Consider the following 25,671-nt stretch of genomic DNA (forward strand, 5'->3'; position numbering starts at 1 on the left):
AATGTCATTCTAAATGCCCAAATACACTCAGCGAAAATTGGGCACAAAACGACAAATGTGACAAGAAATTAATTCATTTCATTCAAATTCTGCGACCCTTTGCAGCTTGGGAGAAAACATTTATGATTGATACAAAAATAAATCTGAAATATTAAAAATATTTGTTTAATAAGACTTTCAACAGAATCGCAAGAAGTTGAAAATAAAAACCAGGATTTCGATATTGATTCTTATCGATAACTTGGAAACGGGGCAAGTTATCGAATATCGGAAACAAACTCAATCTGCGCGGGGACTAGGAGGACCTACAACTAATTTCAAGTCTCTAGCTCTTATAGGTTCTGGGATCCTTGCGTTCATACTTACGGACAGACGGACGGACGGAAGGACGGACAGACAGACGGACATGGCTAAATCGACTCGGCTGCTGATGCTGATCAAGAATATATATACTTTATGGGGTCGGAGATGCTGCCTTCTGCCTGTTACATACATTTGCACAAATACATTATACTCAGGGGTTTTTATACCCCAAAAGTTGTTCACAGAAGAAATCAATTTTCGTTATATATCCTGTATATATGACATAGTGGTCCGATCCAGCCAATTACGACAAAACGAGTACGCAAGGATATCTGCGGCAATATATATATTTATATCTTTTGCAGATATGTGAGAAGATATGTGAGAATCGTGAAGCACGTAAATGCTGAGTTTGATGAAAATGTCTTGGAAAACAGAATAGTTTGAACGGACAGACTGACGGACGAACGGACAGACTGACGGACGAACGGAAGGATGGACAGACGCACATAGTTATATCAACTCGTCTGTGGATGCTGATCTAGAATAGATATAAGTACTTCATGGGCTCGGAGATCTCGCCGCCTTGGTTGTACAACAAGAAGACCTTGCCAAAAACAATCAACACGGGTTTGAATCACTTAGCGGTTCTACTGAGACCCGCGAGCCAAGCAACTCGAAACCTAATGGAACCTCTTTCGTTTAGAAGAACGCGGCAGCTGAGAAGCTGCGGAGGTCGGCTTAATCCACAGCACCGTCAAGTTGTTCTCGAATCAGCTCCGGCATCGATTCGCGTTCCACTTCGGATATTCAAATTTGGCATCGTTTAAAGTTGTCTCGAGTATATGAATCCAATCGATTGCGATTTCGTTTTCGTTTTCGGTTTTGGATGTTCAATGTTGGCCAGGTGTTGCTTTGATGTTGCGAAATCCGCTTCAGCTTATCCCCTGTGCATCCCCCTACCCCTACCACTCCCCTTCCACTGTCACACACACAGACACACACACACACATGCGGGCTTTGCATTTGCATGGCCTCATTTTTTCCGCGCAGCATAATTTCAAATTGAGAGCAAATTTTACACACACACACGCGCGCTCAGCTACATGTGTGTGTGTGTGTGTGGCATAGTTTTTCCATACGGAAAAGGATTATTTATTTATTACGAAATTTTCGTCATTCGATGCGCGGCTGCGGCGCGTGGAAAGCTGCGAAAAAATAAATAAGAGCTGGAAAAGGTGGAAAAGGTGGCCGTGGCAAAGGTAGCCCAGGTAACCGGTCGGTCTGTCGGTCGGTCTGTCGGTCGGTCGGTCGGTCGGGCAGCCCGCAAATGTCGAATTATTCAAATGATGATTCAACCCCTCGCTGCCGCCGCCGCAGCTACCCCTTTTGCCAATGTCCCGTGCTGGCATGTGATATGCAAAAAAAAAAAAAATAAATAAATAAATAAAGAACGACACGCCGAAGCTTAAATACCCTAATATATAGATACATGGGCAGGCGGAGAGACTGGTGAAAACTTTTCCATGCATTGGATAGAGAAAAATGTTCTATATACTATAGATATAGTAGTCCCTTGTTGATCAAATTTAGCTGATATGAAAGACAGCTTAAAGGACACATAAGTTAAGCGCACAAAAACTTAAATTTCAACCGATTATTTCAGCCGATGTCAAGAGGATTATGCTTATATATATAGGAAAAACGCAGGTGAAACATTTGAGATCAGAGTTCGTTTTAGTTTTTCTCACAAGAACTCAACTTTCGAGTGTTTCTTCTCAGATCAGCTATATGCTATAGTGTTCCGATCTGGTCTGCCAGCAACAAAAAGACGCAGCTTTCCAAACTTTCCTCCAGATAGCTTCATACGGAGAGACTAACTGACATCGATATAGACAGACGGACAGACGCCGAGACGGGCTTCGTCTGCTATAAATCTGATCTGAACCGGCGTATTTGGCTTCTGCTAGGTGTTACATAGGGCTTGCCAGAATTCGTATGCCCGCTTAGCTAGGGCATATACAAAGCAGCAAGAGGTAGCAGCAATACGCACAGGACACACGCCAGGAGAGAGATACAACGACGCGGCGTTGATTTTGTGTGCACTTTTTTTTTTTGCCTACCTTGCGGCAATCTGGCGGCACACACACACACACGCACAGCCTTTGTTGTTGTTGTTGTTGTTGTTGTTGTTGTTGTTGTTGGTCCTTTGTAGTTTGCATGTCCCGTTTCGTCATATGAGATCGCGAGCGCTTACAAATTTTTCATATAATTCGAAAATAAAACGCAGACAGGACAAAACAGGACTCACCGGGGCCTATAACCCAGTATATGCGTGCGTGTGTGCCTGTGTGTGTGCCTGTGTGTGTGTCGCTTTTAAGGACATCTGCGTGTTTTCCCTAACCAATATGCAAACCTCCATACAGCGCCTGCCCTCTCTCTCTCTCTCTCTCTCTCACTGCAGCGCCTCACACCCGCTGGCCCCCTCGCACTCTCCCTCTCTCTCTCTCTCTTTCTCTGTGTCGACCACAGCCCGGCATTTGAATTCAGTTAATTTGCACCTTGTTCGCCAGTTTGGTAATATTATATACATATGTATATTCACACACGTTTGGCCCTGTGTGCGCAGTGTGCATTATGCTGGTAAGGAGCAGAGTTCGGAACATCTGCCTCGGCTCGTGCAACTGATCCTGCGCCCACTTGGCAGCTTGCTTGGACTGCTGCTGGATATGCTGGTTGCATAAGTTGCGAATTGGGCAACCACACCTCAACAAAGCCTAAAGCCAGGTGTACAATCATATCAGGTGACCTGCGATTTTAGCTAAACATTTGCCTTGCCAATAAACACAAAGGAAAACAGAAAATTTTAAGCTGGTTAATAATATCAATTAGTTTTTCTGAACTATGATGTGAAAGTGAACTTCGAAAAGGTAGATTCGACATCAAAGTAAGCCTTGGCAACGGCTGCTTGCTGCCAGCGAAACGTTTGAGGACAGCCAACAAAGAGTAATAGGAAAATTACGCTCAGAAGAGAGCAAGCTAAGCGACTGAGTGTTTAATCGAATTGATTATTGATTAATTAACAGAATTAATGCATTCAGTTAATGAATTAAGTGTATTAATTATGGCTGCAAGCCCAGCAACGTTTTTGGGGAATCAGTTAATGCCTCGCCTTGTGGATGGGTTCGTGCACGGGTATACGGATAGGAAGAGTATATAGGAAGAGTATATATATCTTATGCAAATATATGTAACAGCCAGAGGGAAGCTTCTCAGTCGAGTTGATTTGGCCATGTCCATGTGTCCATGTGTCTGTCCGGCTGTCCGCCTATCCGTCCGTCTGTCCGCCTATCCGTCTGTCCGTATGTAACATATAAACGCGTCTATTCCAGAACCAATAAGAGCAGAGACTTGAAATGTTCAACGTAGGTCGATCATCGATAACTTACGACGTAGCAATCGATAAAACTCGCTATCGGAATACTGTTTTTGAGCAAATCTCTAAGGTTTTCAGAGCTAGAGTCACATAATTTGACATACAGCTTCTTAAATAGTACTACTTATATACAGATCAAGTAACTTTGATTTTAAGAGTACACTTACTTGTTCGGGTTTCTATTTATTTCGCTATCTCCAATTGCTGAGCTATCAGTATACCCTTTAAAAACAGCTCTCTTTCTACTTTTATCCAAAGTTTATCCTCTGTTAGAGTCCAGTTCCAGTTCAAAAAAACTGCAAAGAGACAGCAATGCAAATAGGTTAATGTATGCATATGACACACACACACACAAACACACACACACACACACATGCAGCAGTACCGGACCGGACCCAACCTCCTGCTCTCAACTGAAGCTCGGTTCCAATTCCAATTCGCAATCTCCCATTCCGAGAACTTTGCATAAAATGTCCGCAAACATGTGGCCCAGTACCCAGTCGAGGTTAACCACTGCGCCTGCCCCTCCTCCCACAACTAAAACATCCCACATCCCGCCTCCCACTTCCCACCTCCCCCTTCCCCCTCCCCTTGCTGTCCACTGTCAACCCGGGCAGCATTAGCCATTCAGCAGCCAGTTGGACGAAGGCAGCTCACCCAATCTTTGGGGCGCCTGCCTCATTGGCGTCATCCTCGTCGGCGACTTTATAAAAATGTTTGCCCTGCTGTTTGTTTGTTTGTTTGTTTGTTTGTTTGTCTATGTGTCTATTTGTTTGTTTGTTTGTTTGTTTGTTTGTTTGCCCGACTGCGTTTTGTGTCGTAAATTTAATGGACAAGAGCAAGAGCAGAAATCGAGAAAGGAATCGAATCGAATCGAATCGAATTGAATGGCAAATGGGAGCCATGCATAAAAAATTGGCAAAGCCAGCCAAGGGTTAACTTCGATTAGCCCGAAATGTTGTCATGGCCTGTGGTCGCACATATGTGCGGGTGCCCTCTGCTTGTGTGTGTGCGTGTGTGCGTGTGTGTGTGTGTGTGTGTGTGTGGTCATAAGGCCAAAGCACAAATAATAACAGTCACGCGTCGGGCAAAAGCAGCAAACGCGGCAAAAATAAATAATAAAATAAACATGAAAAAATATATAGAGAGAAAAAAACAAAAACAAATAAGATATTGGCAACAGAGTATGCACGACCAAAAGATACCCTATGTTAAGTTCGGCAATAGCCCTAAAGACTTTATAACTATTCTCTTTAATAAGTAGAGTTATTTTCAAATTGGATTCGGAATTTGAATCCGATTCCAATCAGATTTATTTTCCAATTAGCTTACAAATAGAACAAAGCAGCGCGAAAATCGAAAGCCGAACAGAGCATTCAATTTGTAAATCTTAAATATTAAATAAAGTAATAAATATAGTATTATGTATAATATGATATGAATGTATTATTATTGTATTATTTGCTGTATGATTTCCAAAAATAAAAGAAAACATCATTAAACTAAAAGTAAAAACTTGAAGACTAGTGAGAAGGGATTGAGTCCCCGTGTAGATATGTACATGTACTTTTATATATTTATATATATATGTATATATATATACATATCCCGAACTTCGCATAAATAAGTGAAAGATTTGATCCCAGCAGGTCTGGCATACTCCTGTGGCCAGCCCAGGCCAGGGTATAGGCTATATGAGGCAAAAGAAAAAGAAAAAAAATCAAATAAAGGACAAAGAACGATAGCCAAAATAAAAAAGGAAACGCCAGAAACATGCGAATGAATATGAGAGCGACCAGAGGCCGTGTTGGGATTGGCATATTGGGCACGGTATTTGGTATTTTGGGGTTCGGCATTTTGGGCTCTGATAATATTGGGCTCGTTTTTTTCGCTTTTGGTGGACAAAGCACCAAATAGGGCCATTGATCAAAATTGTTACAATAATGGCGAAAAATCAACCCCATGCACAAGCCAAACGCCCACAGGGCCCGCCTGCTGCTGCCTGACTGCCTGGCTGGCTGCACGGGGGTGGTGCTGGGTGGTGCGAGGTGGTGCTGGGTGGTGCGAGGTGGTGCTGGGTGACCATGGTGCGAGTTGTGGGCAAAGGCAAATGCGAGCAAAACGCCATTGCGGTCCGTCCTGGCAACGGACGCGGACCACACGAACGGGCACGGCGCGTCCAGGCAAGGACACGGCGAACGGCGCACAGGGTCCACGTTGGACGTTTGGACTGTCGTGACGGGCAAGTGGAAAAGTCTGCGTCTGCCATTGAAAGCCTTTTGATGGCAAATGGCGACGTTGCGGATGGGTGGTGGGTGCTGCTGCTGCTGCTGCTGTGCTTGGGTTAGGTCTTGGACTCAAGTTGTGGCTGCTGCTGCTGCTGCTGCTGCGTTGGACGCGCAAAGGTAGCGCAAGGACCAACAGGCAGGACTGGCGTGCGTGTGTGTGTGTGTGTGTGTGTGTGTCTCACATGCTCCGGCTAGGTAATGGCCACAGTTGTTGTTATGGCAAAAGTTCGTACGTGAGGGTCGAGCCGGAGTGCGGCGACATCCTTTCGCTTTGCTCTCAGTTGCTGGGTCGTTTGTACATATTGCATCAAAGAAAAGTTGTGCTGGGCATAAGGACACACACACACACACACACGTACACACACACACACTCAGACACACGTACACACGCCCACACGCAGTCGCAGTGCAAATAATACAAATTGGGCTGACAAAATCGTTGCCTTGACTATGCGACGCCATGGACAACGCACGGGCATACATGCACATATATACAAGCACATACATATGCATAGATATATATATATATATATATATATATATATATGTACATCTATGTGTTGCTATTGCAAAGCTCAATCCCCCACGTGCTGGCACAAATCCCTCTAGCTGGCCGAGCCCTTAGCAGCCACGTTTATCAAGTCAAGGCGCGGAAATTGGCTGCCATTTCGATCTGGCTCACACTCACACACACACTCACACACAGAGCAAAGGATAACGCGCAGTAAGCATAACTGATAGCTTTGGTCAAGACTGCCAGCTATGAAAGCTCGATGCTTTGCTTAAATAGTTGAGTTACATTCGCAACAGCTTGCGTTTGCTTCAACTAGCAGGCAAAAGCTGCTTGCTACGAAGAGTGTTTAAGTAAGATACATATTAAAATAATACATTTGTAAAAAAAAAACCTAGTCTAAAAAGCTTAGATTTCTAGCATTCCTCAAGCAAGTAGATCAAGTACAACTTGTATGTCCTTGTAGAGAAAGGACATATTGTTTCAATCCGAGCTGTATAGCATTGTGCTCCCAATTACGACAGTTTTTGGAAGATTTGTGCTCAGAATATCTGCGATTGGTCGAGGTATCTGGAAAAACAGACAAGTTTTCCACACAAAAACTCATTTTGCGATTCTTCCCATAGAGCTCTATATTATTCCAATTTTTACAGGATTATGCACTTGTATAAATAACTGTTCGAAACTAGTAAATGCTTAGTTTAGTCAAGATATTATGAAACACTTTTTAGATAATCCCACACAAAATGATGATTATTGAATGTAGCTCATATATTTATAGAGGGAACTTTTTAAGAGTATTAAAGTATTCGGCTGAACCTGACTCAACCATGACTCAAGATCGAACATGTGATCTATCTATTTCTATTATTTATACTCTTAACATTTCAAGCTGGCGAGCGCAAACGACTCTAAGGCAGCCATTCAAAAGCTGCTTGCTATGGCAGCGTATAAACGAGCTGATTGCAACCCTGCACCACGATCCGAGACTCAAGATCGAGCACAAGATCTATCTATTTCTATTATTTATACTCTATATACTCTTAACATTTCAAGCTGGCGAGCGCAAACGACTCTTAGGCAGCCATTCAAAAGCTGCTTGCTATGGCAGCGTCTAAACGAGCTGATTGCAACCCTGCACTAAGATTCTAGCCACGATCCGAGACTTAAGATCGAACATAAGATCTATTTCTATTTTTTATTTTCCTAACAGCCATTCAAAAGCTGCCTGCTATGGCAGCACATGAGCCATATCAAAGAGCTCTCCAAATATTATTTCCAGACCGGATTGGAGATCTTTTAAGACACAGCTTTTTAGAAAGTAAAGAAACTTCAATACCCTTTCGGGATTTATTTCCGCTACAATGCAGCTCTACGTCGGCTCAGTTGCGAGTCGAAATTTGGCCAAAGAGCCGCCGGGACTGCCGCCCAATTTAACCGCCGGCCCCGGCTTAAGGCAGCGCAGTTAGTCAACGTCGCGCACACCAGCATTTGCTCCCCTCCCCCTCCCCCTCCCCCTCCCCCACTTCCCCGCGCGCAACCAAACCGCAATCTCCGACCCAAACGGGGCGGGCGAGGGCTCGGGAGCACACATCAGCGGCAGCCCTGATCTGTGTAAAAATATTAGTTCTGTCAAAATAAATTTCTTTGAGTAATGTAATCCCATTTTGCGGTCTTGACACACATACGCACACGATTCTAACGAGAAAAAAAAAAAGAAAAATTTCCAAAAATTTTCTTCTTATTTTGTTTATTTTTTTTTTTTGCGGCCCAAGTAACTCGACCAACCCCGCTGGCGCGCCACGCCCCCCGGCCGCTGGCCGTTTTGGGTCACATATCGCATCAAGCTGGAATATGAATGCGATAAATCTGTTCGTGATTGTTTTTGCTGTCGCACATGTTGCCCCAGCCCTGGCCCCATCAGCTGCCGCCTCTGGTTGTGGGCTGCGCTGCTCTTCGGTCTACGACAAAGGTGTCCACCACGGCTTTTATGCCCCGAACCCCTTTGCAACTGGGCATATAGGGTATATTGGTTTTGTGCAAAGGCATGTAACAGGCAGAAGAAAACGAAGTATTCCGGATCTGTAACAACAGTCGGGTTCGTCTTTCCATCTATCTGTCTCTCTAGAGCTCGGGAGCTCGGGAAATATAAGATACAGAGCTGTCTGTCTTTTGGGAAATATAGGAGCTAGAGACTTGAAATTTTGGATGTAGCTCCTTAAATTTCACAAATAGGTTAAGTATAAATCTAATTTCGATAACTGCGATAAGCCCAAGTCCATGAAATCGATTCAGATCAGAATCGATAAGAATCGATAAGAATTGATATCAACCTTCAGTTTTTTGAGCATATCTCGGAGCTTCTGAGAGCTACAGAAGCCAAATTTTCATATGTACACAAAGATGCACAATATTTCCTTTAAAGAATAACTTTTCGAATCCTTGTGCAGGCAACTGGGTTCAGGGCATCTCCCAGTCGGGCACACCTAACTCTAACGTGGTTTTTTTTTTGGCCTGCCTGAGAGTGCGTAAAAAATGCCAACGGAATTCGCTAATCCAGCCCAGAAACTGCTTGCTGCTAGAGGGGGGGCTGACTCTGGGGGTTGGGGAAGGGGGGGGGGGGGGGGGGCACAGTTCAGCTGTCCTTTATTACACTATTTCAACGGGCTAGGCTCGAGCAGAGCCAACGATTACGGACGCATATATGTGTGTATGTTGCACGATATGTACAAATTCTACCCGCACACACACACACATGCATGCCAGGTGGGTGGTGAACACCAGAGCGGTGGGGGTGGGGGGGGGGGGGGGGGTGTGTGTGATAGGCTGCCTGATGATGACAATGTGTTCTGACAGCTTTGCGGCTGTGATTGCAAAAAATGAGAGACGATGACGAGAAAAGAACAAGAAATTTGCCAATTTTTTGACGCACACGCACACACATACACATATGCATATGCATATGTGTGTGTGTTTGTATAAGAGCCAAACGTTTTCTGCATGTTGGTCGAAGAGCAGATGCCCTCACATGCAAATATTTGATGCCAAGTCACTTCTGGAACCCGCTTATACAAGATGAAATAGTTATTCGAAATAGATACAAGGTTGAAATATTTCCGAAACGGTTCCAACACGGATTTTTCGTATAGTTTATCTTTCAACCGATGCCTAGAAACAGCCGAACCGAACCGTATTTGGTTCGTATTTGTTTGAAGGTTGACCCAGTCCCATAGCAAAAAACAAGTAAGAGGTTCTAGTCGGGAGCTCCCGACTAGGGGATACCCTGAACCCTCTTCTTCCAACAGGCGATAGGTATAAAGTGACAGATACTTGATATATATATATATTCTATTCTAGAAGCTACATGTCAAGTTTGGTGACTCTAGCTCATATTATTTACCGAACTTGCCCAAAAAACAGGATTTTGATATCGATTTTTATCGATAACTTGGAAACGGGGAAAGTTATCGAATATCGGAAACAAACTCGAGCTGCGCGGGGACTTGGAGGACCTACAGCTATAATTTCAAGTCTCTAGCTCTTATAGGTTCTGAGATCCTTGCGTTCATAAATACGGACAGACGGAGAGTCGGACAGACGGACGGACGGACGGACAGACGGACATGGCTAGATCGACTCGGTTGTTGATGCTGATCAAGAATATATATACTTTATGGGGTCGGAGATGCTTCCTTCTGCCTGTTACATACATTTGCACAAATACATAATACCCTTTTAACCCATTTTCAATGGGTTCAAGGTATAATAAATTAAATAAAACAATTGTTTAACTAACTTAAAGCCAAAACCCAAACTCATGTATGTGTACAACGAGCTTCATGAGCTGAACCCGATAAAGGCAGGTTGCTGGTTCGAACCCAGAGCCGAATCACTGACTTATTTTACTTGGCTTAGCAGTCGGCACAAAACGATTGCTGACCATGTCGATTCGACAGTTGACGCTGTTCAAGAATGTATATACATATATCTACTTAGATAATTCTACTTCCGCATGCTGTGCAGCAAAATCAATATACCCTCAAGGTAAGGGCATACGAAATCGAAAGCAAAAAAAAAAAGAAGAAAATCGTGTAATGTAATATAGTCAAAGTCAAATTCGGAGTCGGTTTTGCGCTGAACGTGTCGATGGCGTCGACGTCGACGTTGACGTCGCTGTGGGCGGTTGCGGGGGGGAGGGCAGTGGGGTGTGCTGTATATGATTGTGGTTAGTGCGGGGGGGTATGGGGTTTGGGGGGGTGGGTGTGGGGTAACGGTTCGGCAAAGTAGAGTTGTGTTTCGGGAACACACATTGATGAGGCCAAATTTCTGTGATTCGTCATCTAAATAGGTTTTATTCAAAGCACTCACACGCACACTCACACACTCACACACACCACCACACACACACGTACTCACATTGGTGTAAAATTACAACGCATTACATGCACGCACACGCACACACACACACACACGCACACATTGGCAGACATTATATTTGCAATTTCTGGCAGCTGCCGCATAAAATTAATAAATACAAATAAAATGCTCAAAAATTAAAGCAAATTTTTAAGAAACTAACAAAAGAATACCAAAAATATATATAAAAAAATTATATCGAATTAGAAAAAGAAAAACAAAAGTATTTAAATAAATATTTAAATACATTCGAAATCTAATGGAAATGATTGTAAATAAAACAATTCGTTCAATTTCGATATCAAATCCAACTAGAAAATTGAATACCTTATAGATATTGGTCGACAACTGTCCAAGCGTTACGAGCTGGAAATATTGAAAGTTTAAAGTTTTGAAACTCAAGACTCTTACCTAGCTTCTATAGGTTGTGTTAACGTGAATCTAAGAACTTATTATAAACAAAAATATTAAGAGATATCGACATTCTTCAGCGCTCTGAACAATTTGAATTCCTTAAGACATGTTTACTTTTTCAATATATTTTATTATTATTTTTTATTACTTTTTATTATTTGTAAATATTGCAAATTACAATTACAGCTAAGCCCAAATGGGTTCTTATTTGCAAGCTTATATAGCTGCCCGTCAAATGAAATTGGAACTACGTTTTCCAATTGGAACTTGCGTAGAATGTGCACGTTAGATTAATTTGAGGTTTTATGTAAGCCATAGATGGCGCTGTTATCTTATTGGACCACTTGCAATTCGTTTTTATCAATCGCCGTCAGAGGGCCTTGGCCTCTGCATTGGGTTAATTAAATTGAAGTAAAGCCAAATATTTTAATTACTTGAATTTATTTTAAATATGTAATACGAGCATAATAGAAGGCTTCGCTTTACTATTATTCTATATTATAATTTACTTAACAATAATTTAAGCGCAATTTAATGGGGTTCTTCAAATTGCAAAAAGGTTCAAAAACAAAAAACAATAGAAATGAATAGTTTACAACAATAAATTCTAGACATTTCAAAATTTAGAAGATTCGAATATACGAGCGACAACTGCAGAGGAAGTCAGATATATACTCAGGTTTTATAGCTATGAACTAACAATCCAAAGCTGCCCGAAAGGCCTGTTTGATCTCCAGCTTGCCAACAACGTGTGCGTGTCAAAAGCTGGCTGTTCTATTCAATGATCCAAAACTGAATCATAGTGGAATGACACTTGCAATATTTAATGCAATTGTGGTTAGCTTATTTAATTAGCAATAAATTCGATTGGAATCAAGTCCTGCAAGCTGCATTAATGCATATGCCAAACTAAATACAATTCGGCTAAAAGAACATGGAAAGGGTGCCAAATAACAGGCAAGCGACTTCTGTAGCAGTCAGCAATTGAAAGAAATGTTGTAGCTATGAGCTAACGGACTGCTTATGGCCCAGCTAGGGATCACGACGCTTCTGTTAAGAGCTGAATGCTATATCAACGCAATGCCTGCTTATTGCCCAACTAGGGATCATGGCGTGCGTGTCAAGAGCTGACTGCTATAACAGCTCATTGCTAAACTAAATCGTGGTGGAATGACACTTCAAATATTTCAATGCCCAATGGAAAACCTCATAAATAAATAGTGAAATGTATTTAACATATATAAACATCGATCTTGCGAGAGAATTTTAAATAAGACAACAAAGTTGAACCAATGAAGTGCGCCTTTTATTTATACAATGGTATAGCTATCATAATCAATGTAGTATTTATTATTGGCGGGCGGAAAAAAAATAGCAGATGGTGTGTCTGTCTGTCTGTCTGTTTGTGTGTGTGTGCCTGTGTGTGTGTGTGTGCCTGTGTGTGTGTGTGTGGGGTTGTGTGTGCGAGTGTAAATAATGATGAGGTTATTAAAACTAAATGCATTGAATTGTTTGTTTTCAACTGACAATCGACACAATATCGACAAGCGATGCGAATGTAAGGTAAAACCACATAAGTATTTATATATATGTATGCTAATTGCCGTAGACTGAATGCTAATGCTACTCCAGTTACAGTTATAGTTGCGGTTGCAGTTGCAGTTGCCCGGCCCCGGACAAAGACGCCGGCACACACATGTGTGCGTGTGCGTGTACGTTGTGCGACAATTGGCACTGTTTGTGGGCGGGGCTGTGGGGCGTGCTGCAATTGCGGCTGCTGATGCATTGAGGGGATTTGAGGGGAGGATGTGCGTCTGTTATCAGGTCAATTTGGAGCGTTTCTTGGCAATGGCATCCTCGACGGCGCGCAGCTGTTTGAGCAGCTCCTCGCGTCTTGATTTCTTGCCATCCTTGTCCTTGTCCTTGTCCTTGTCTTTGTCTTTGTCCTTGTCTTTGTCCTTCTCCTTCTCCTTGCCATTGTCCTTCTCCTTCTCCTTCTCCTTCTCCTTCTCCTTGTCGGAGTCTGGCGAATTGGCTGGCGACACAAGCGCCGACACACCCACCATGTTCGATGGTTTCTTAATCTCAATGGAAATGGGTGAACGTTTCTTGGTTGATTGTTCAGTGGCTGCAACAAAAAAAATGTGGCAAAAAAGGATCGATCAGTTGGGAATTTGCTGTAGATTCGTGCATCACATCGGCAGCTTACGTTTTTTGATTAGTTTGCGCTCATTGAGCGCCTTGTCTGTGGCACGTACACGCTTCTGTGGCGTCTCGTGCGAGCCCGATGAGCTGTCCGATGAGGAGGAACCCGATTCCGAGTCCGAATATGAAGTATCTGAGGAATCTGTCAAAGGGAGGAACGTCTTAGTTGAGATCTGTTCCTTGTTAGCCTGCCGACAACACGTACCTGAATCTGATGAGCTGGAGCTACGACGACGACGACTCAGCTTGTCAAACTTTTTGGGCGCCGGCGAAAGCTTCTTGCGCTTGGCGGCGGGACTGTGTGCGCCGCTGCTGCGCTTCTCGAGCGCAGTGCGCTTGTACGCAGAGGAGGCGCTGCCCTCTGTAAAGAAGAACAAGATGATATCCATGAAGATAGGCTGCCAGTTGGTTTAATCGATTGAATCGATCTTCACTTACTGGACGTGCGTCTGGGACGTCGCGGTATTTGGCTGGGCGAGCGTGCACGTCCGGCCGCATGGCGACGCGTTGCGGAGGCGGTCATCAGCTTGTGCGCATAGCGACGCTTGTGTTCGGATGCGCTGCTGGAACGCGACGAGTCGGAGCTGGAATCGCTCTGTGAGCTGTTGGAGCTGGAATAGGATGTGTTGCTGCTGTAGCTGCGACGATCGCGGCGTCGTCTATCGTCGCGCTCGTACGACGGACCACGTCCAATCGATTTGGAGCGCATCCAGGGATCGCTCCACTCATCACCGCGTCCAACAGCCTCAACACGCTGTACAATTACCTCGCGTGCGGGCCGCAATCGTCGATCATCCTCGTACTGTGGCATTCGATGTGGCGGCAGTTCCCGATAGCGCGCCATGCGCCCATAAACGTCCACATCCTCGTATGGGATGGGCGGCATGTACGGGGAGCGGTATCGATCTAGCGGCTGGGCGTACATTGTGTACACCGAGGGCAGGAGGGCGCGCGGATTGCCATGGCTGATGGGATTATTCGGCGGCAATTCGCGCACAACGCTGGGTGAGCTGCCGCGCTCCTTGAGATAATATGGATCCTTTTCCAGCTCATCGGGCGAGAGGGTTAGATTCATTTTCTTATCCTCAAAGTCCATGTCCTGCTCCTTGCGCTTGTTCGCCTTGCGCATCATCTCCTTGGCGGTGCGCAGGCCACGCTCCCAGGCATTCTCCACCACCACCGGCACCTCGGGCATTATCAGGCCGCTGCGGGCATCATGATGCCCGGCGACACCGGTGCCCGCCGCATAAATGCCGGCATGATGCAGTCCGGCGGCGCTGCGATGATGCAGCGCAGCGGGACGTTCGTTGCGATAATCGTGATAGTCACCGGCGGGCGTGACGCCTGCCATGTGACTATTATAGGCACTGCCGCTGGCTACTCGCGAGGAGCTGCTGGCCCCGCTGCTGCTTTGCATCGGCACGGAGCGCACCAGGCTCTCGAACATTGTGTAGTTGCCCTTGTCGGTGACGCCCGGATGCAGGAAGCGACAGCTCATGCCCCAGGTGCACTGGCCGCGCGTATAGAAGCGACAGACGGGCTTGGGCTCTGTCTCCTCTGGTCGTTTCTCATCCTCATCGGATACCTCGCCTTCCTCCAGCTCCTCATCCTTTTTCTTCTTTTTGGCATTGTCCGAGCCAGCCGCCTCGTCCTCCTCACCATCCTCGCCCACCTCGCCATCGCCGTCGAGCTCCACCACCTTGCCATCATCATCATCATCGTCATCATCATCAGCCTTCGATGGCGGCGACTTTGCCAGTCCGCCTTTTTTATTTACGTCATTCCCATTGGCATTGGCCGACGCATTCGCGCCGCCATCCGCCTCGCCGTCCGTCTCCTTTATTTCTGGACACTCGCCCTCCTCCGCCTCGAAATCGAGCGCATCGTCGTCGTGAGTCTTGACCAGATCATCCAAACCGTTGGCGCCCTCCAGATCCTGTGATCATAAGCCAAAAATGCAAGTGCAATTAAATGTCTGCCGGATTTATGGAAGATTTAATGTACCCAGCGCCGAGCTGCCGTAACATATATTTATTTCCTCCTCACACACACACACACACACACACATTAACATAGAAGTCTATGTAGTAGCTCTGCTTCTTCCCTCAGCCTCACACTATGTATGGTTAGTCTTGAGAAACTTCGGAGTTTATTGTCCGATCTTGATGAAATTTGCATTTCCCCCAATTTAGAGGAGAATTCGGCGAGGTAGCCAAAGAGTGAAGTATTCTCAGTGGGTATACGAGAATCTGCAAACCAAATTATATGTCTAAAGCTCTTAAACCCAACCGAAATTTGCTTAAAAATGGAATATTATGCAAATGGAGCAAGACAATAAGAAAAAAAACGACTTTCTGCGTTCTACAAGCGTGAATATATATGTATATATAAATATATCTAGTTTTCTGTCTTTCGACCGAGATCGAAGCGTTCAAATAAATAAACAGCTAATCGTTCTGATCAAGGACATGTATCTAATTTATGTATGTGGTCGGAGTTGCCCGCTTCTGACTGTAACAGAATCATAACATCCCATTTTAATGGCTAGAGGGTACCAAAAATTTAAGCTAGGCTCTCGCAAGACCAACATAGGAAGACAGAAGATATTATATGTAATCGGAAAGTCAAGTCAAGTCTGGCCGACACAATTGTGGACATTCACACGCCACAATTTAAGAAAAATCGCCAATGATATGGGAAGAAGTACGCTTAAGATCTACAAATACTAAATCATATAGCTCCATTTTGTTTGTTAAATGAAATCCTTATTGTTTTGCAATATAATCTGACCAAAGAAACTTTGGTGTCCTCCCAAAAGGAGTTTACTATGTGGCATGTCTTCCTTTGCTCCTTGCTATGATTTCAATTTATAATCTTTTCTATACTATGTCGAGCGGTTAAGGATTATATGCTTTTATATATCGATTGCCATTTTAGTTACCATTTTATCATCTGTTGATTGCTGGCTGGAAGATTTGTCCTCCTCGCTGCGATCCTTGCCATTGAGTGTGGGGGAATCTTGGACAGCGGGCAGCGAATCATTGGAAATGGCGCCCTCCTCATCGTCATCGACGTTTGTTGAGTCCTTCGACGTTGCCTGCTTATCCATATCAATGTCGCTCACATCGCTGAGATCCTCGTGGCTAATATTAAGATCGACTGCCACCTGATTGTATAATCGCTCTGGGCTATTGCTTCGGCTTCGGCTGCGGCTGCGCGCCGAGTTCTGAGGTGATTTGCTGGGCGAAACAGAGACCGCGGTGGCGCCATCTGCATCCTCATCGACATGGACTGGATTGGCGTTAAGTTTGGCAACGGCAGCGGGCACGGCGTCGCCATCGCCATCCACAGCAGCAGCTGCGGGCGATGATGCTTTTGCTTTATCGTCGTCGTCGTCGGAGCTGGAGCTGCTGCTGCTGGAGCTGCTGCTACTGCTGCTGCTGCTGCTGCTACTGCTGCTGCTGCTGCTGCTGCTGCTTTTGCCCGGACTCTTCTTCTTTCGCTTGATGCGTCGCTGACGGCTGCGACTGGATCTGGAGCTGGAGCCGGACGAGTTGCTGTTGGAGCGCGTGCGCACGGCCTTCTTGGCACCGCCCTTGGCAGCAGCATTGTCAGCATTGCCACCGACTTTGGTATTGCCATCGCCCCGAGCATTCCCATCGCCATCGCCACCGGCATCAATCCCGTCGCCAGTTTCACTGGCGTCGCCATCGCCACTGAGGTCGCCGTCGCCGTCGTTATCGCCCTGACCGCCGCCTGGACTGGATTTCATCGTGGAGTCCTCATCGTCGGCTGTTATCTTTGTGGGCGTCGATGGGCGCGAGTTTGACGGCGATTCAGACGACGATCTGGAGCTGCCGCCTGTATCTTCCGACTCCATGCTGACGCCCATAACACAAACAGCGCTGCGGGCTGGTTCTCGCCGGTGTTCGCCTTGATTGTCTGCGAAGGATGTCAAAGATTAGATCGGACGAACCAAGCCGAATGCAAATATAGAACATATTTTATTCGTTATCTCTGGCAAATATGTAAACGAATTCCTAAAAACAAAAACAAAAAAAAAACTAAAAAAAAAAAGTTGGACTTCGGCAAACCGAAGTTGCGGGGTTTCTTTTCTTTTCTTATTCCTCTTGTAAACAGTTGTGCAACGTTGAACCTTCAAGGGAAATGAGCGAGGGAAGGATAGACAGAGACAGAATGGGAGAGAGAGAAAGAGAGAGACAGAGACAGGGAAAGAGAGAGGGAGAGAGAGAGAGGGATTTTGTACATATACTGAATTTTGATAAGAATGTTCTCGGGATGTTCACCCTACCTCTCTCATGCAGTATTTCATTATCGTTTTTAGTATAATTAGTATAATTAAATCTGGGCTATAATTCCAGGGCCACCATAAAAAATATCAATCTGTTTTTTAACTTTATAATTGATCCAATTGTAAGAGGCAGAAGATGTGCTTACTGCAATTACCTCATGGTCTAATGCGGGGTTTTGCACAATTCCACCTGCAAATGTGGAACATTGGTGGAAAACGCTTGAATGAAACTATTTTGCTTCATTTTTTCCTCAAACAGCTAGTTTCTAGTTTCTCATTTCTAATGATCTCTGTACAAATAGATTTAAAGGAGTATTTCACACATTTCGAAAATTCCACTCTTCTTGGTGGAAAATGCGTGTTTGGCGGATACAAACTTATTTTCAAAGCTCTACATTGTAGATTATAATATTCGCCTATTGTGGAAAATCGAACACACTAATGAAGAGGGACTGCGGCTCTTCCTTTTCCTCCGATCGACTTTACTCATATTCAAATATCTAAATACATATTTAAAACATGATTCACTGAATGCACAAAACCTACTTCGCCGAGAAGAAATGGTAAAACGGACAAAATGGGGCAAAATCCACTGATATTATATATATATATATATATATATATATATATATATAGGTTATAATGAAATTCATGGGTTGGCTCTCATAGCATTTAGTTGCATTCAATTGCTATTAAAAGATCAATTCGGGGATGAGAGAGTACAAAACAAAATAAAACACAAACAAGTTCCCAAAAAGTGACAAAGCCAACTAGAAATTCTATTTGACAGCCAGATTGACATTTAGATGGGCTGTCAGTACGTTAAAATAAACTGATTTAAGCATATTTTTTATAAGATTTTGTTCATGGTGGTGGCCCTTTTACGGAATTGCCAAATGTTACTTTTTGCAATTGAAAATAATTTGCAAATTTGAAATGATTTCTTAGTATGATTTCATACGATACGATATCAACGTACAATGAACCACGTTCGATTGCGCACAACCCCATGAAACTAATCTAGCGAAGGCAACAGATAAATGGAATATGACAGGAACTTGGTTATCAACATAAAACCCAACAGCGCAATTAAAGAACCTAACGAAAAAATGTTTAGCCTAAACTCGAAGATCTCTAAAATTTTTGCAAATTAAGGCAAAAGAGAAAATAAAGAGTAATGCTAGTTCAACCATTTTTCTAGTTAAATTTGGCTATTTTGAGGGACGTCAGCGGGAAAAAGTTGAGTTTTTAAATGGATTTAGCTTTTTTTTTTTGGCATCTCAGTGAGAAGTACGTACTGGAAATCCTATCTATAGAAAATTTGTGCTAATTCAGCTGTATTTAGCTATTTATATCATGGGTTTTAGCTACTTTATTTGAGGCGGCATTTGGCAACACTGGTTGTAGTGAGAATTGTGCCAATGCAAGGTCAAGTACGGGGGCTTAATGGGTTAACGGTACATATTTCATATATGTATGTATGTACAATTTCCTATGTTCTTCTTCTTGACTTGGGTTCCAAATATGCAATTTGTGTGTCGACTGTGCATTTTTTTTTCACTTAAAGGTTTTTTGTTTTTTGATGGGGGGAAAGAAAAGTTTTGAACGTTAAGTTTTCTGTTCACTTTGTTGAATTCTTACCTTCATAATTGTACTTTTAATTTTTATATAGTTTATTTATATAGTTTTTTTATTATGTGTGTGTTGTGATTGTTTACTTTAAACTCGTATATCGACTTTACGCGAACAAAAGACAACAGAGAGTGAGCAATAATTTACTGAATATAACAATTGTTATACTTGTTATACGAATCTGAATAATACAAGAACTACGTTTGCTCATGTCTCAGGGCTACAAATAAATACAAGAAACACAAACACACACATATATAAATATAAATATATATATATAGATATATATTTAGTATATATACGCACACACACACAGGTTACTGGTATATGACATTCGACATCTCATATACGTTTTTAGTGTTGTTGGTATTTTTTTTTTATTATTTGGTTCTGCGGTATTTTTTTGTACATTTTTTGTTTCGCACTTTTCGCGACCGATAAAGTTGTTGTTGAAAACATTTAAACAATTGAAACTGAACTGAATCGCATCGCAGGTTTTACTCTCTCAGCGAAAGACAGTAGAGAGACGGAGCTTTCCGATTTTCAAGCACAACTTTTTCACAGAAGTCACAAGTCTTATACGATTTGTTGAAGCGTTATACATTTAGTCTTTTGATTTAATTATACTTTTTTGTTATTTTTTGATGTGTGTAAACCACTTTTCTTTTTCTTTTTTTTTTTGCACTTACGTAGTGTTGGAGGGGAAAAATAGAATACTTGAAAATATATATATATCAATTGTTGGTTGTAATGCAAATGTGCACAGTTTGTTGTTGTTGCTCACCTAAACGCAATTGCCGCAGTTGCAGGCGTCGCTCCTCCCTTCCCTATCACTTCCTCTGTCGCTCGTCGGCGTGTCCAGGCCAAATAAAAAGAATATCTATCAGCAGGCTCCGGCTCCGGCTTCGTGTAAAGTTGTATGCGTGAACGTGCCTCTGTGTTTTATGTGCGTATGTGTGCGCCGTCGATTGCTTTCGTCAATTTCTCCCTTTGCTTTTCCTGCGTGGCCCGCTGGGTTTGCTATCGCCGTTAAAAGATTGCAGCTTGGTTTGCAATATTGCTGGCGCTTATTTAAAGCTTTTACCTGTTCCTTATTGAGTTTTATTAAATTTATTGATATTAGCGTGCGACTCTTTTTAAGCAGAAATTCTTTTGTCACAAACGATGCCGCCGCAACTGCAGAAAATATTAGGGCTGAGCGACATTGCCTAGAGCTGCGCTCGATGGTACTATCGCTTGCTCGCCTGTTTGACTTTTCAGCCACTATCGATAGTTAATGCTGACTGCCGATGAGAGTTGCATTTTTAATTTGCCATTAAACGGCCATTTCTGCTTATTTATTTAAATGCATATATTCATTTATTTAACGACCAATGCTAAATGCTTTCAGGTTAACAAATATTGGAGCTAGTCTACTTCTACATTGCCTGATTATAGACATAAATTTTTGTTTTTATTAAAACTTTTGTGTGTCGCAAGCTGTGTTATGTCAATCAAAGTGGTTTTTTGTTTTGTTTCTATATTTGAATTGTGTGCACTTAACAAATACAAAATCAATTGGTGGTGCCTGTCAATGACTATTTAAGTTATCGATGCTTATGCATTTGTGGATAGGTAACAATTCGCACAATCGATAACCGTTTTGCAACTCTAGCGAAATGCAGCTGTTGAACGGAACGTTACGTTGTTTTCAAGCGCTTCACGCTGCCAAACTCAATCTGAAATGCCTAGTTCGCCCGTACCCAGCAGCTGCCGGATGCAACCGCTGTGTGGAACAGCAGAGTCGGCATTATGCGAATGTCCCTGCCTTGGCTATGAGCCACGATCAATTCGATGGACCCACACCCGATGCCAGCCGATCCCCCCTTATCACAATGCACGGCTTGTTTGGCTCCAAGCAGAACTGGCGCAGCGTGAGCAGAGCTCTGGCCAAGCAGACCAACCGTCGCGTAAGCAAGTAAACATCCAAATATTTGCGGAATGCGTAGCCTTAATATGTACACAATTACAGGTCTATACGGTGGATTTGCGTAATCACGGTGACAGTCCGCACGCGGATACGCACGACTCGCACGGCATGACGGCGGATTTGGTTGCCTTCACGCAGGCCAAGTCAATACCCAAAGCCTGTCTGATGGGACACAGCATGGGCGGACGCGCTGCCATGCACTTTGCGCTGAATAATGTCTGTATAATGATCTCCAAAGATAGGGGGAGAGAAATGGCGACTTACCTTACGTTTTACTGACTGATTTTTCGTTTCTTCTTGCTTGCAGCCTCAACTATCGGAACGGTTAATTGTTGTGGATATTTCGCCTGTATCCATTCCCGGGACAATCGGCGAAATGGGAAGTATTTTTAGTGCCATGAAGAATGTTTCGCTGCCCGCGGATTTGTCATTGTCAAAGGGCCGCCAGGCTGCCAAGGAGGCGCTCCTACAGACCGTTGGCAGCGACTCGGTTGATTTTATTTTATTGAATCTAAGAAAGAGACCACAAACCGGCGAGTATGTCAAAAACTACGTGTGTCAATTGGCAGCATTGCTCAATAGTACGAACTCTTACAGATTTTACTGGGCCTGCAATGTAGATATCTTGCACAACAGCCTGCCTGGCTTTTCAAATTACGGTGCACATATAGCCAATCTGCCGGCATTCACGGGACCCACCACCTTTATCTGTGGCACCCACTCGCCATATATGAAGTAGGTTTAATACGATCCAATAATAGTGAGATGAATTTCTCTCCGTCTCTCTCTCTCTCTCTCTCTGTCTCTCAATTTTAGTCCCGACGATTGGCCTGAGGTGCTGAAATTCTTTCCCAATGCCAGCCTGCATTGGCTGGACACGGGCCATTTGGTGCATCTGGAGGAGCCGCACAAGTTCATCGAAATAGTCACACAGTTCCTTAACGAGCCTTAGAAAACAAAACTTTCTGAAACAAGTTCCTAAATTCTTATGTCAACACTAATCAGAGCGAGATTGCAATATGTAGAACGAATTGAAAAGAATCTAAATGAGTTCAAGTTCTCCCTTTCCCCCCAGCGGGGTGTGTCCGGGTTCTAAATAAAGCAACACATGTGAATTTCAAATGTAAATTTAATTTTCTTTCTCATATTTGAATTTATGTGGTAAAGACGGCTTTTTAAAATATCTATACACATAAAACAAAATTGAAGAGTTAATAACTAAAAAAGCATCGAAAAACGTAGCCTGCTTGATGTGTATATGTATTTCAAATATGTATGTACGTGTGTGTGTGTGGCTTAAAGTACAATTAAATAAATACAAATTAGTTAAATTAGTTGGGGGTTGCTTGGTAGGGAGGTGTGTTGCAAGAAAATCACATTGCACTTATAAATTAAATTGTTTTCGTTTTTAAGTCAAACATTTGTTTGTTCTTTTACACAGTTTGCTTATAAATGAACACAGTTTGCGTGTGTGCGTGTGTGTATGGATGTGTGCGTGTGCGCGCATGTGTGTGTGTGTGTATTTGTTTATCATAATAAATACATTAAACAGGAATGGTGGGTAAAACATGGTGCTAAGGCTAAAATGGTTTTTATTCCTTTAGTTATATTGTTTTGTTTTTGTTGCTTGCTTTGGTTTTCGCTTCATGTGCGTGTTGTCTTGTGTCTGCGTGTGTGTCTGCGCGTGTGTGTGTGTGTGTGTGAGTCTGCTTTTTAATTTAGTTTTAGTTTAGTTTTGCTCTAGTTTTTAGTCATAGTTTAGCTGCTGCTCTCCGTAGTTAAACAATAATCCCGCCGTCGTAGGCGTAGTCCGCCTTGTTGTGCATCACGAGTCGATTTTCCACAAAGTAAAAGCTGTCCGAGCGCGTCTCAAAGGGACTTGATATCATTTCAGCAACTGGAAAGGCGACAAAAACCGAGTATAAATTAATAACGCTGTGACCTACTCAGATACAGTGCGCATTCGCTATGTTGAATTGGCCAAAAAGTGCGTGACTTTAACTGAAAATCAATCATATTTGTGCTCGGGCTATTTTCTGCTCGTCAACTGTTAGCCATTTCGAGAGCCTGTTCATCATATCGAATGCGCACTGTGCGCGCGTGCACATGGCCTTGACCCGCCGCCAGCTGGCAGCAGTTGCAGTTTTATATTGAATTGGGTGGGGCTTGGGAAGGCATTACTCACCCAGATCTGGTGGTAGATTAGGAAACTCGTAGATGTGCTCGCACGTATTCTTCGAATATGGAATGCAATAGCCGAACTCAAAGTCGAATGTCTTAAGCAAGCGATCGCGGAAAAAGTGTCGCTCAATCATGCGAAAATTATTCACTGGCTGGCTGCCCACAGTGAACTCCACCCTGAAAACAAATATATATATATATTATCTGGAATATTCAATTAGGAAACAAATCGAATATACAGTGAAAGCTCTCTCTGAAGGCAGACGAATTCTTTCCTCTGCCTCACACTTTCTAAGGCAAACGCATTCGTGATTATCTTCGGTGCTTATAGTCCGATCCGATCACATAATCGATATTTATCGATGCTAGTCGTTATCGTTATCGATGCAAATAGTAAACACAGAGGGATATGGTTCATAGATTGTATATACTTAATACTTGATGCCTTTTACGCCTTCTCAATGGGTTAAGGGCATAGAAATTGATCACCTCAGCGAGCTTTCACTGTACTCCTAATTAAGTTTTTTTTTCTATATCTTGGCTTACGTGGCGCCCACTGTCTTGAGGTTAAGGAACGCCGGCGTGAATTGATAGCGCACATAGCGCCCGGCATTGGGATCGGCAGTGTCATCGAGCGTTAGATCCTCGGCGGCGGCTAGCATGGTGTCCTCGACGGAGAGGCCGTCGGGGAACTGCTCGCTGGGCGGCTTGGCTATCTCAAAGAGAACGGCGCCGCTCTCCAGGTCGCGTATCTTGAAGCGCGTAAAGTCAATTTCGAACACATTGGCATTTGCCGAGCACAGATAGTCATCCGTTATTTTATTCAGACGCAGCACATCCTCGGGCGTTACATTCGATTCCTCCCTGCGCTTGGCATCGCCAGCGGCGGCGGCGACAACTCCTGCGGCAGCATTTGCATTGTTGGCCTCGCTGCTGCTGCCCGCCGCGGCGGCAGCCGCCGTTGAGGACGCGGCAGCGGCAGAGTTTGATTGCACGGGATTCAGTTGTTTGCCAACGACGCTCATTGCTGCCGCTGCTGCTCCTGCTGCTGGTGTTGCTGTACTGGAGGGAGCGGGGTCACTTTAGCTACTGGGCACACCCGCAATTCAGGCTGCAAAAGAAGAACACAAGAAAGAATATGCAATCATTATTTGGATTAAAACAACACAATTTTCATGCAAAAATATTGCCCAAGAGACAGGAAACTAACCGAAACATGTGCCCAAAGTTGCCATAACAAATGCCAAATGCCAAAAACAAAAACCTAAGAACAGAAAAAAAAACAACGCGACCCAATTTCTGGAAAAGCTGCCTTTGTATTTGTTTTTCCTTTGATTGTGTGCGCTTGTGTGTGTGTGTGTGTGTGTGTGTGCGTGTGTTTGTCTTTGTTGTTGTTTTAATGCCTTCTAGCAGCAGCTGCCTGCTATTGTTATTGTTGCTTGTTTGTTATTGCTGCTGCCTGCTATTCTCGCTCGCTCACTCAGCACCTGTCTATGGCAAAATGCAACAAAATTTAAATTGTTGACATTTTGTGGGTGGTTTTTATTTGGTTTTTTGAAGTATTTTCTAGTTAATCAACGCGTTCACACACACACACGCACACACTAATAGCGAGGACAGTGTGTGGAAAATTGGCCAGCTTATCGATAAGTGTTAGCGATTGCTATCGATAGCTTCAGCATGCGCATATCGTAGCGCATTTATGCGTTCACGTTGCGCATTTTGGAGTTTCATTTGCCCACATGTGTACACACTGTTTGTGAGTTTAGGCGCGTCATTTGATTTGAAAGCATAAATTGACTGCAGTTTTGTCAAACATTTTGGAGTGTGTTATTTATAAAGCGCTTTATTCGTTTTTGTTATTTATGCACTCTTAGTTTAGTCACAGCAGGCAGTGCAAGCAGCAACAAAGGAAATGACCATTAAAACAAGTGAATTGTTCGATCTGGTTAAGGTTCTACTGCTTCTTCATCATCTTGTTGCCTGGCTAGCTACTTGAGCGCC

General features: G+C 43.6%; 3 protein-coding genes across 6 annotated transcripts; 1 reads left to right on the plus strand and 2 right to left on the minus strand.

Moving 5' to 3' along the window:
• Positions 1 to 12,652: 12,652 nt before the first annotated feature.
• LOC135434529 (zinc finger CCCH domain-containing protein 18) lies at positions 12,653 to 20,749 on the minus strand. Of its 3 annotated transcripts, none has more exons than XM_064691141.1 (7): positions 20,602 to 20,749; positions 20,302 to 20,516; positions 16,515 to 17,515; positions 14,012 to 15,509; positions 13,779 to 13,934; positions 13,578 to 13,715; positions 12,653 to 13,496 (listed from the first exon to the last, which is right to left on the minus strand). In XM_064691141.1, exons 3-7 carry the CDS (start codon positions 17,463 to 17,465, stop codon positions 13,189 to 13,191), a joined length of 3,051 nt encoding a protein of 1,016 aa, XP_064547211.1. In that variant the 5' UTR covers positions 17,466 to 17,515; positions 20,302 to 20,516; positions 20,602 to 20,749; the 3' UTR covers positions 12,653 to 13,188. The 3 variants fall into 3 exon arrangements, with proteins under 3 accessions (XP_064547211.1, XP_064547210.1, XP_064547209.1); XM_064691140.1 differs by having other exon boundaries at positions 20,302 to 20,537; positions 20,602 to 20,744; XM_064691139.1 differs by having other exon boundaries at positions 20,302 to 20,702.
• Positions 20,750 to 21,025: 276 nt separating this feature from the next.
• On the plus strand, positions 21,026 to 22,614 carry LOC135434530 (sn-1-specific diacylglycerol lipase ABHD11). 2 transcript variants are annotated; one of them, XM_064691142.1, is made up of 5 exons: positions 21,026 to 21,466; positions 21,529 to 21,702; positions 21,794 to 22,023; positions 22,084 to 22,221; positions 22,303 to 22,614. In XM_064691142.1, exons 1-5 carry the CDS (start codon positions 21,176 to 21,178, stop codon positions 22,436 to 22,438), a joined length of 969 nt encoding a protein of 322 aa, XP_064547212.1. In that variant the 5' UTR covers positions 21,026 to 21,175; the 3' UTR covers positions 22,439 to 22,614. The 2 variants fall into 2 exon arrangements, with proteins under 2 accessions (XP_064547212.1, XP_064547213.1); XM_064691143.1 differs by having other exon boundaries at positions 21,029 to 21,474.
• A 582-nt stretch (positions 22,615 to 23,196) lies between these two features.
• unc-119 (unc-119 lipid binding chaperone) lies at positions 23,197 to 25,283 on the minus strand. The gene is made up of 4 exons (XM_064691144.1): positions 24,878 to 25,283; positions 24,214 to 24,778; positions 23,672 to 23,844; positions 23,197 to 23,383 (listed from the first exon to the last, which is right to left on the minus strand). Exons 2-4 carry the CDS (start codon positions 24,690 to 24,692, stop codon positions 23,265 to 23,267), a joined length of 771 nt encoding a protein of 256 aa, XP_064547214.1. The 5' UTR covers positions 24,693 to 24,778; positions 24,878 to 25,283; the 3' UTR covers positions 23,197 to 23,264.
• Between the last annotated feature and the right edge of the window lie 388 nt (positions 25,284 to 25,671).

This window comes from Drosophila montana, unplaced genomic scaffold, assembly GCF_035044405.1.
Source record: "Drosophila montana isolate Dmon_TW-CO22-7 unplaced genomic scaffold, ASM3504440v1 contig_3326_1, whole genome shotgun sequence".
Classification (NCBI taxonomy): domain Eukaryota; kingdom Metazoa; phylum Arthropoda; class Insecta; order Diptera; family Drosophilidae; genus Drosophila; species Drosophila montana.

Bases quoted from the DNA above. Each gene is read 5' to 3' on its own strand.
- LOC135434529 (XM_064691141.1), bottom strand. From the start codon at position 17,465: ATGGGCGTCAGCATGGAGTCGGAAGATACAGGCGGCAGCTCCAGATCG. The intron at 15,510-16,514 runs GTAACTAAAATG...TTATGATCACAG, and splicing joins AATCAACAGATGATAAAATG to GATCTGGAGGGCGCCAACGG. The intron at 13,935-14,011 runs GTAAGTGAAGAT...TCTTCTTTACAG, and splicing joins ACGTCCCAGACGCACGTCCA to AGGGCAGCGCCTCCTCTGCG.
- LOC135434530 (XM_064691142.1), top strand. From the start codon at position 21,176: ATGCAGCTGTTGAACGGAACGTTACGTTGTTTTCAAGCGCTTCACGCT. The intron at 21,467-21,528 runs GTAAGCAAGTAA...ACACAATTACAG, and splicing joins CCAAGCAGACCAACCGTCGC to GTCTATACGGTGGATTTGCG. The intron at 21,703-21,793 runs GTCTGTATAATG...TCTTGCTTGCAG, and splicing joins TGCACTTTGCGCTGAATAAT to CCTCAACTATCGGAACGGTT.
- unc-119 (XM_064691144.1), bottom strand. From the start codon at position 24,692: ATGAGCGTCGTTGGCAAACAACTGAATCCCGTGCAATCAAACTCTGCC. The intron at 23,845-24,213 runs GTAAGCCAAGAT...ATTTGTTTTCAG, and splicing joins CTCAAGACAGTGGGCGCCAC to GGTGGAGTTCACTGTGGGCA. The intron at 23,384-23,671 runs GTGAGTAATGCC...TCGCCTTTCCAG, and splicing joins TAATCTACCACCAGATCTGG to TTGCTGAAATGATATCAAGT.